General features: G+C 36.9%; 3 protein-coding genes across 3 annotated transcripts in view; all 3 read left to right on the forward strand.

Moving 5' to 3' along the window:
- Nucleotides 1-355: 355 nt before the first annotated feature.
- Nucleotides 356-2,717, forward strand: LOC116113526 (glutamate decarboxylase 4). Its single transcript, XM_031399674.1, has 6 exons — nt 356-517; nt 631-835; nt 1,018-1,218; nt 1,323-1,537; nt 1,635-1,888; nt 2,080-2,717. Exons 1-6 carry the CDS (start codon nt 432-434, stop codon nt 2,607-2,609), a joined length of 1,491 nt encoding a protein of 496 aa, XP_031255534.1. The 5' UTR covers nt 356-431; the 3' UTR covers nt 2,610-2,717.
- Nucleotides 2,718-4,095: 1,378 nt separating this feature from the next.
- The window catches only part of LOC116113527 (non-specific lipid-transfer protein 4.1-like), a 31,660-nt gene continuing 25,067 nt past the window's right edge, over nt 4,096-10,688 (forward strand). The window contains exon 1 of the mRNA XM_031399677.1: nt 4,096-4,299. The gene's annotated coding sequence lies outside the window, so the exon portion shown is untranslated. The remainder of the gene's footprint in view (nt 4,300-10,688) is intronic.
- On the forward strand, nt 4,273-5,195 carry LOC116113528 (lipid transfer-like protein VAS). The gene is made up of 2 exons (XM_031399678.1): nt 4,273-4,627; nt 5,131-5,195. Exons 1-2 carry the CDS (start codon nt 4,300-4,302, stop codon nt 5,145-5,147), a joined length of 345 nt encoding a protein of 114 aa, XP_031255538.1. The 5' UTR covers nt 4,273-4,299; the 3' UTR covers nt 5,148-5,195.

Here is a 10,688-nt window from a genome sequence, read left to right on the forward strand (position 1 = left end):
TTGCGTATTGGTAACATCTAAAAGCTATAAATACGAAACTCTCTTCTCCAAGCAACTCACAGTGTAACCAATAGCAATAACAAAGAGCTCAATCTCTCCATCTTTTCAATTTCTTTACTTTCAAAATGGTNACAGATACAACCTGACATCACATCTCCTGTCAGCCAAAACGCTAAACCCATTTGGCGTCGTTCTATGAAAAATAATAATAAAAAAAACACAGTCAATTTGAGTTTTCTAGATCAATCAGAAAAAAAAAAAAAAGATATGCAAAGAATAAGTTCATGTTGCTTCGTCGTTCCCACGTTGCGTATTGGTAACATCTAAAAGCTATAAATACGAAACTCTCTTCTCCAAGCAACTCACAGTGTAACCAATAGCAATAACAAAGAGCTCAATCTCTCCATCTTTTCAATTTCTTTACTTTCAAAATGGTGCTATCCAAGACGGCTTCTGAGTCTGATGTTTCAATCCATTCTACCTTCGCCTCTCGCTACGTTCGAAACTCACTTCCTAGGTGAATTTTAAGAAGTTTATTTTGTTTTGTTTTGTTTTATTATTATTTTTTTTTTGGAGTGGTTTTGAAGGTAAAATATTTATGTTATGTGGTTGATGATGGTGGTGGTGCAGGTTTCAGATGCCGGATAACTCGATACCGAAGGAGGCGGCGTACCAGATCATAAACGATGAGCTGATGCTTGATGGGAATCCGAGGTTGAACTTGGCTTCATTTGTGACGACGTGGATGGAGCCTGAGTGTGATAAGCTTATGATGGCTGCCATCAACAAGAACTATGTTGACATGGATGAGTACCCTGTTACCACCGAGCTTCAGGTATATTCTCTTCTCTAAATACTTTAAAATTTTACTACAATGATTTTGTAAAATTCTCAAACCAATGATGGATAATTGCTTGCTGATTATAGTTCGACCCATCATCAATGATTGACCGGGTCTCATGCTCCACACTAGTAGAAAACTGTAACAATTAATATTGGTGATTGTGTTTGATTCAGAACCGATGCGTGAACATGATAGCAAGGCTATTCAACGCTCCACTGGAGGAGTCAGAGGCAGCCGTTGGAGTCGGAACAGTAGGGTCATCGGAGGCAATTATGCTGGCAGGCCTTGCATTCAAAAGAAAGTGGCAAAACAAGCGCAAGGCCGAGGGCAAACCTTATGACAAACCCAACATCGTCACTGGAGCCAATGTCCAGGTATCATACAAATTATACCATTAGTAAATTAACTTTGTGATAGATGTTTGTTCAGGGTGATGATCATGAATCTGATCGACATGCAATTTTAATATTATGTGTAGGTATGCTGGGAGAAATTTGCAAGGTATTTTGAAGTGGAGCTGAAGGAAGTTAAACTGAGGGAAGGTTACTATGTGATGGACCCAGTCAAAGCTGTAGAAATGGTGGATGAAAACACTATTTGTGTTGCTGCTATCCTCGGTTCTACTCTCAATGGAGAATTTGAAGATGTCAAACTATTGAACGATCTTTTGCTCGAAAAGAACAAGCAAACTGGGTATATGTCATATTCAACCATATATATTGACTCTCTTAAATTTTTGAACAAGTTAATTCTAAATTGATAATTAACTATATTCTTGCTGATTTTACAGATGGGATACTCCAATTCATGTTGATGCTGCCAGTGGTGGATTTATTGCTCCATTTTTGTACCCAGAGCTTGAATGGGATTTCAGGCTTCCACTGGTGAAGAGCATTAACGTCAGTGGCCACAAATACGGGCTTGTGTACGCCGGAATTGGGTGGGTTATCTGGAGGAGCAAAGAGGACTTGCCTGATGAACTCATCTTCCACATTAACTATCTTGGAGCTGATCAACCCACTTTCACTCTCAATTTCTCCAAAGGTAACCAAACTAATTACTTCCAGATTTCTTATTATACACACCATGTGATATTTCGGGCTCACTTTCAAGATATTGTTCGATTAACGCGTCGAATAGGACGCTCGGAGCCCCACTATTTGTTTCCAGTTTTACACCTGATTTCAACCTCTCATAACATAAACTTATATATGAAATTTGATTATTTCTTGTAGGTTCCAGTCAAGTCATTGCTCAATACTATCAACTAATTCGATTAGGCTGGGAGGGATACCGCAATGTGATGGAGAATTGTCACGAAAACGCGATGGTACTCAAGGAAGGATTGGAGAAAACAGGCTGCTTCAACATCGTTTCAAAGGACGATGGAGTTCCTCTGGTGGCCTTTTCTCTCAAGGACACCAAACGCCATAACGAATTTGAGGTAGCCGAAATGCTGCGTCGTTTCGGATGGATTGTGCCGGCATACACCATGCCGGCAGACGCTCAACACGTTACCGTGCTTCGAGTTGTGGTTAGAGAAGACTTCTCCCGTACCCTCGCGGAGCGTCTCGTGCTCGACATCACAAAGGTACTGCACGAGCTCGATAGTCTTCCTGCAAAATTGTCTGTGACTTGTGAACAGAAAAATGGAAAGAATGGGACTGTGGTGAAGAAGACTGTGATGGAAACTCAGAGGGAAGTCACTGATTATTGGAAGAAATTCGTCTTGGAAAGGAAAACTAACAAGAACACAATTTGCTAGATTTTAATTTATTTTTTATTAACATTGTTCGGATAAAATATTTTGGTATTAATTTCATGTAATCGATGAGTTTCCGACTCTTAAAGTAATTCATTTGCCTTATTGAGCTTCATGTTTGCATATGTCTTTAATTGTTAACAAAAATGTTTTTTAGAACCAAAAATTAGTTAAAGAAACTATTACCATTTGACGTATATATATTGTTAACAAAACAACTTTTAAGCTTGTTTTTCATATAAACCTTTTACTCGATCTATAACGCTTAATAAAAAGAATTCTCAAATTTATATCCTTTAAATTAATCTCCAATTTTCATTTATGTTTAGGTCTTTAAACATGATCATCATAAAAAAATCTTGTAAAATCTAAATTATAGTTTAAATTTAAAAAAAAAAAAGAAAAAAAAAAGTATCAAAATAAGTTTCAGATTGTTACTTAAATTGAAACCCTTGATGATTAAGTTGTAACTAAAATCCAACATTTTGTTATTCCTTGTCTAACGATAAGGGCTGCAACCTGCAAGGATATGAGTTAATGCAAGTGTCATATTTGATTTAGCATTTCGGCTGAACTAAATGGCCCATTAATAAGTGCATTTTAACATATTAAAAAGGCCCAAAGTCTTGAAGATGAGGCTAAAATTCAAGAGTTGACAAGGGAAGACACAATAAACATAGAGTGACAATATCAAATTGTAAGTTTGTAACTACTCATTTCAAAAAATTTCGCACTAAAGCAAGTGTTTCTACTAACCACCACTAGATGATTTGAGTAGTCAACTAAGACTTTTAAATGTATTACTTAAAATATTTTAAGTTTGATTCACATTGACTATTAATAGAGATAGTTATTAGAGTTTTTGTTCGGTTAATAGTTTCGGGGTTCTATATAATTAGTTAAGGTGTACGCAAGTTGGTACAAACATCCTCGGTAATAAAAAAAAAATATGTCTACTAAAAAGAGTGAAGTGTGAACATATGAATTTACTCGATCAATAAACACAATATTATCTCTTATTTTCATTTTCTCTTTACAATCAACTAATTTATTAATTAAAATTCTAGGAAATCTATTTGAAGATTTTCGAATCTTCACCTCATTCTCCAAAATTTAACTTATGTTAAAATTATATTATTGCAAAAAGACATAGTAATTCCTCCATTAATACCACATTTATTTCCTCTATAACCTATAATTCTTTAAGCAAGTGTATTACATAAGCCATACGCAATTTGTGACACTCAAAGTCAAAGCACCTTAGTGGAGGCATATATTAATACAAGACTCTCAAGCACATTCATTGAAACCATTGCATGCCTCAACTTACAGTTACGTGTTCACACTAATTTTTCTCACCACTAACAAAACAATTGCGGAAACTCCAGAAAAAACCAATAAAGCTAAAATGAACCAAATCTTATGTGTCAACTTATGAACGTTTCACTCACTAACTCATCCTCAAAACAATCAAATGATTGTAATAATAACCTCTCGAATAAACTAACCCTCAAACCATAAAATTCCTCCACGTTTCCATTCCACAACTACCGCACTAGCCACCCAAAAACACCCCACATAATTTTCTCTCTCAAAATTTCACTATTTATACTCGCTGTGTTTTGGCTTTCAGAATTCAGTGTCGATCAGTTCTAGTTATTTGAAGTCGAGAGAGAAATTGACATTACTGATCATGAAAACTTGCGTTGTGGCTTTGTTCTTGGTGGTGTTGGTGGGTTCAAAGGGTTTTGTTGATGGGGCTGGAGAGTGTGGGAAGACTCCAATTAGGTCAGCGGCGACTAGCTTGAGCCCGTGTTTGAGCGCGGCTGGAAATGCCAGGGCTAAGGTTCCGCCACTCTGTTGCTCAAAAGTAGGTGCGTTGATCAAGACTGCACCAAAATGTCTTTGTGCCGTTTTGTTGTCGCCTTTGGCTAAGCAGGCTAGAATTAACCCTGCCATTGCTATTACAATCCCCAAACGATGCAACATTAAGAAGAGGTCCGCCGGAAAGAAGTGTGGAAGTAAGTAATTCAAAGCTAGTTTTCCCATTTTATGTTTTCATTTTTCATTTGCATGGTGGCAAGTTGAACAAGCATTATTAAGGCAAAACCCAATTGATTAATCATTTTATATATTTATTTTTTAAATGTTAGTTTTCTCAATGCTTTTTATCTTGTGATTTTTCTTTTTTCTTGTATAGGACATTGCCATAGTGCCATTGGTCAAGTGTCATTTCAATGACTAAGCTTTCTCATTTTTTCTTGAATACCCAATTGAATAAAATCAATGTGCCAAACGCATTAGTGAAAAATTTCTAATGCATTAATGATTGCCAAAAAGAATAGGCATTCCTGCTTTTCGTTCGTTAAGCAGTAAATTTTTCTCTGGATAAGTTTCTTATCTAGAATTGCATTGGAGATATTTAAACTTCTAAGTGTAACAAAGCCATTGATTTGAAAAAAATATATATTCAATTTTAACCTTGTGTCTCAATATATAATTAATTTTGAATTTGATTTTGCAGGGTACACCGTCCCATGAGAGGAGAATCAAAATAGAGTAATCCAACAGTAGAGAAAAGGAATAACACAGTGTGTTATGATATGAGGTGGTGGTAGATAGCAAGTGATAAATAAAATTGGCATTCAGGTCACTTGATGACCCATTTGGCCAGTAGTTGTTCCATGCTTTTTGTTGGCTTTATGTAAGAGTTTGCGGTTAATTTAAATATTGTTCTTGTGTTTAATCTTCTTCTCCTCCTCTTCCTCCTTTGCAATTTTTTTTTTTTTAAAAAAAAAATATGATATTTGTGATTTATATTATATTTTTTTTTAAAATAAACATGAAGTTGGAATTTTTTATTTTTTTATTAAAAAAATAATCTAAAAAGGATAGTAATTAACAGAAGTAGTTAGGTCAAACATATCTCTACGAACTTATTGTTTCGAACTTCTTAATGATGAGTTAAAAATAATCCATTTTAATTAGTCCAATTTATCCCCCATTTTATAATGTTGCATGATTGATGAATAAATAAACTTAGAGTAATGCTACGCCCACAACTTATTCTTATAAATTTCTTGTACAACTCTGATATGGCAGTTGAGTTGATACTGTCACATCAGCTCCATCACACTGAAGGCACAAAATGATTTTAATTAGACCAAAGAAACGATCATTCCTTTATTGGGAACGGTCGTACCTTATGAAGGAATGACGTTCCTCACAGAATAAATATTTATTCCTTATAAATGAACAATCATTCCTCATGAAATGTGCAACTCAACTAAAACAAGTGTGTCTAATAAAATTCTAGGTAATCTATCTGAAGATTTCGAATCTTCCCGTCATTCTCCAAAATTTAACTGTTAAAAAGTCATAGTAATTACTCCATGAATATCATATTTATTTACCTCTATAACCTATAATTCTTTAAGCAAGTATATTACATAAGCCATACGCAATTTGTGATACTCAAAGCACCTTAGTGGAGGCAGATATTAATACAAGACTCTCAAGCACATTCATTGAAACCATTGCATGCCTCAACTCACAGTTACGTGTTCACACTAATTTTTCTCACCACTAACAAAATAATTGCCCAAACTCAAGAAAAAACCAATAAAGCTAAAATGAACAAAGGGAAGAATCAAATGATTGTGTAAGGAATCGAGATGGTGAAACAAAGACTAGTAGTTCAAGATAATGATACTACCAAAGTATGCCAAAGAGAAGAAAGAAGAGAGAAGAATTTCTATATATTTCGTATTGTATAAGCATGTACAATGGTTAATTTATACAAATTTTGTAAATGTAGAAAAGGAAAATAATAAATACAAATAAATGTAATTATTCAATCAATCACATAAATTAGGGATTGATTGAATGCCAAAATCATTCCTTCATCTCAGCTAGCAGAGATCAAGGAAAAGCTATAAAAATTTGTGCATTCCATAATTCATCACTCCCCCTCCAGCTTGTGGTTTGTAGATATCAAGAACTCCAAGCTTGCTAAGTAGATATGAATGTTGTTGGCTGCATAATGACTTTGTGAAAATGTCTGCTAGTTGTTCTGAAGTACGAATGTGCAAAGCCTTGATTACCCTTTCTTGTACTTTTTTTCTGACGAAGTTGCAATCAATTTCTATATGTTTCGTTCTCTCATGGAATACTGGATTCACTGCTATGTCATTTGCAGCTTTGTTGTCACAGTATAAAATGATAGGCTTTCTTACTTGTACCTTTAGATCTTCCAATAACCCTAGATCCAGATGATCTCACATGTCGTCTTTGTCATGGCTCTATATTTGGCTTCTGCTGAAGATAGAGATACTGTTGATTGTTTCTTAGTCTTCCAAGAAATAAGAGCTCCCCTTAGCTTGATGTAGGAACCTGTAAGTGATTTTCTTGTTATTGGACATGTGGCCCAGTTTGAGTCACAGTGATCTGTGATATCCAACTCTTTGTCTCAAGGAAGAAGGAGTCCCAACCCAGGACACCCTTTTAAGTATTTTAGAACCTTTATCGCTGCATCCTTGCGAGATTATTTAGGTCCATGCATGAACTGGCTAAGAATGTGGACTACATAACTAATGTCTGGATGAGTCATGGCGACATAGATCAATCGCCCAACAAGTCTTTGATACTTAGTAGGGTCTTCCAGAGGTGGATCATCTTCGAAGGATGATATCCCACTATCATATACCTAAGTAGTCAACTATGTATTCTGTTCTACTAGAATAATACTTGGCTTGCATCCTAATAGCCTTGAATCAGAAATGAGTTCCAAGAAATATTTCCGTTGGCTAAGGGATATTTCCGCCAGGGATCTTGCAATTTTAATGCCTAGGAAATACTTTGGCTCTGCTAGATCCTTTATTCGGAACTGTCTGTTGAGATGCTCTTTTAAGGATTTAATGCTTGCTTCATCATTTCCTGTAATAAGAATGTTATTGATATAGATGATGAGAGCAATGAAAGTTTTACCTTTGTGCCAGGTAAATAATGCTTAGTGATATTTGGATTGAACAAATCCTATGTCAGTGAGAGCTTTACTGAATTTCTCATTGCATTGTTGGGATGCTTGTTTTAGCCCATAAATAGATTTTTGCAGACGACATATTGTGTTCTCCCCCTATCTGCAAAATCCCAGAGGAAGATCCATATAAATTTCCTCATGAAGATCACCATGAAGAAAGGCATTATGAACATCCATTTGATGGAAAGGCCAGTCACGAACAGAAGCCACTGTAAGAAAAGCACGAATAGTGACATGTTTGGCTACTAGTGAAAAAGTGTCCTGATAATCAAAACCTTCACGCTGAGTGTATCCCTTGGCCCCTAATTGAGCTTTGTACTGTTTAATGGAGCCATCAGCATGATGCTTGATTTTGTAGACCCACTTACAGCCAATGAGTTTTCTATGAGAGGGGCGGGGCACTAGATCCCAGGTATGATTATGAGATAGAGCAATAAGCTCAGCAGCCATGGCTTGACGCTAGTGAGAATGTTGAATAACATCTGAGTAACTAGTGAGTTCTCGTTCAACAGAGATGTGACTGATACAAGCTCTGTGTATAAGAGAAGGACGATCATAACTCACATAATTGGAGGTAAGGTACATTGTATCTAAAGGATCTGGAATGGTAGGACACACATAATCTATTGCCCAGATTGGTGGTCAAGTCTGGCGAGTATTATGGTGTGTAGGAATAATTGGAGCCAGAATAGGGGATCTTGGTGGAGAAATAGGAGTAGGGATTTGAATAGGTGAATCTACTATAGTATTATCAGTGGTTAATGTGTCAGAGTCAATAGTAGGAGTGCTGGGCTGAGAAACTAATGGATTAGGTATCATAGTGAACAAAGGATCTTGAAGAATATCAGTGTCAGGGAAAAACTTGGGTGATGGTAGTGGAACAGTATCCTCTGTGGCAAATGGAAAGATGCCTTCATGAAACACAACATCTCCGGAGATCAAAAACTTGTTTGCAACTGGATCATATAGCCTGTAACCTTTTTGAAGCATAAGTTATCCCATAAAAATACAACGGGTGGCCCGGGTACCAAACTTATCATGTGATCCAAGAGTGGCTGCATAACAAAGATAGCTAAAGACTCGAAGATGATCTAAAGGTGGTTGTTTCTTGAATAATACCTCATAAGGGGTCTTTCCATGAAGAACTCTGATTGACATTTGGTTGATCAGGTAGGTAACAGTGATCACACATTCACTCCAAAAAGAGATGGGTAGGTGGGCTTGGTGTTTGAGGGCATAGGCTACTTCTAGGAGATGACCTGTTTTCTTTCGACAACCCCATATTTTTATGGAATATACATGCAAGAGCTTTCATGCAGGATGCCAAGTGATGAAAAAAGAGATGAACAATTATGATTTAAAAAATCTCTTGCATTGTCGGTTCCAACCCTTTGGACGGAAGTACAAAATTGTGCGGTGACCATGGCCAAGAAATGTGCGATATGGGTAAGTGTTTAGGTTTTGGCTTGCATGAAGAATGTCCATGTATCTCGGGAAAAGTCATTGATAATGGTGAGGAAAAATCTGGATCCATCATGGTTCCAAATATCAAGATGGATCAAAGCAAAAGGTTGGGTTGTAGTGGAAGTGCTATGTGGAAAAGTAATGCGGGCCTGCTAAGCTAATGGACATATGGGACAATGAGGTTGAGGAATAGTTGCACTGTGACCTAATCTTTGATGAAGAATAAAAGAGATTTTATTAATCATTGCATTACAATTGGTAATTTTATTGGTTGTAATACAAGGATGAAAAATTCTAGAAGACTTAGCGGGTGCCCAGTAGTATAGACCTCTATGGACCTTACCTAAGCCCACCAATTTACCAGTCAAAGGGTCCTGGAATTCACATGTGTTAGGACAAAATTTGAAAATGCAACTATTGTCTTCACAAAGTTTGGAGACTGAGATGAGGTTACAAGGAAAAGCAGGGACACATAGTACATTTTTACGGAATAAATTTTCAAATAATTGGACGGTCCCTATGTGAGTGGCCGATGTTATGTTCCCATTCGGCATGCGAATGGAGGTGGATGAGGTAGTGGAAATAGTGTTGAAAAATTTAGGGTGACAAATGATGTGATCACTAGCCCTTGAATCAATAATCCACATTTCAGTAGTAATTAAATTGAAGCAGTAAGAAATACCTACATAAGATGTTGTGGGTGCAGTGGAAGCATTATTCAGAAGCTAGAGCAATTGATTGCATGGATCCGGATTGAGGGCAAGTGCTTATTGATTTCCAAAAGGAAGAGAGTCAACCTGGAAAGAAGAAGAATTACCATTTTTGTCCTTGTTGTTGGAATCAAGATGGCCATGTAATTTCCAGCAATGGTCCCGATCATGGTTTCTTCTCTTGCAATAGTCACAATAGAATTGCCCTCGATTAGGTTGTGAATTTCCAAACCCATTAGACTTGTTTCTGGATCCATTTGACAAAGAGTTGGGCCTATTTGACCAGCCTATTGATTGGTTTGACCCTTGTTGTGATGTGGCTCGATTTGAGCCGTTAAATGCGTTTAAAAACACAATGAGCTTCTAACCATTAGATCACAAGATTGAATCTGGGTCGTTCATCTCTGCATATAAATTAGCCCCTTTTTATTTTTTAGTTTGTCTTAGTTGCGAGCTCCCACCGCCATTGTCTTTAATACCTGAAAAAGCAATTGGGTTAGTGGATGGCTGATCGGAGTTCAACTGGCGTTGGCTCTCATCTTGCACCTCCAGTTGAAAACTCCGGCAAAGAGTGGGTGGTGGAGACGTGGCAAGGATCTACGTTTGGAAAGCGTAAAAGCTTTTGTTCAAACCAACCAAAAAGTGCGACAATCAGTCGCGATCTCGGATCCTTTGGTATTGGTGGAAAGTTTCTGGCAACCCTTCAAGTGTTTCCTTAGCGGCGTCCAACTCATTCCAAATGGCAGAGAGCCGATTGAAATAGGTTTTCACCGAAGTATTCCCTTGCTTTAGTTTGATTAGCCACTGCTGGAGAGTGTATGTTTTAGCGAGATCGAGCTTCCCATACATCTCCTTGATGTTGGCCTAGAT

This window comes from Pistacia vera, unplaced genomic scaffold (assembly GCF_008641045.1).
Source record: "Pistacia vera cultivar Batoury unplaced genomic scaffold, PisVer_v2 Contig680, whole genome shotgun sequence".
Lineage (NCBI taxonomy): Eukaryota > Viridiplantae > Streptophyta > Magnoliopsida > Sapindales > Anacardiaceae > Pistacia > Pistacia vera.

What these genes read in the sequence shown, in the direction of transcription:
- LOC116113526 (XM_031399674.1), top strand. Translation starts at nt 432, where the DNA reads ATGGTGCTATCCAAGACGGCTTCTGAGTCTGATGTTTCAATCCATTCT. An exon ending in TCACTGGAGCCAATGTCCAG is followed by an intron (nt 1,219 to 1,322) that starts GTATCATACAAA and finishes TATTATGTGTAG; the next exon opens with GTATGCTGGGAGAAATTTGC. An exon ending in GAAAAGAACAAGCAAACTGG is followed by an intron (nt 1,538 to 1,634) that starts GTATATGTCATA and finishes CTGATTTTACAG; the next exon opens with ATGGGATACTCCAATTCATG.
- LOC116113528 (XM_031399678.1), top strand. Translation starts at nt 4,300, where the DNA reads ATGAAAACTTGCGTTGTGGCTTTGTTCTTGGTGGTGTTGGTGGGTTCA.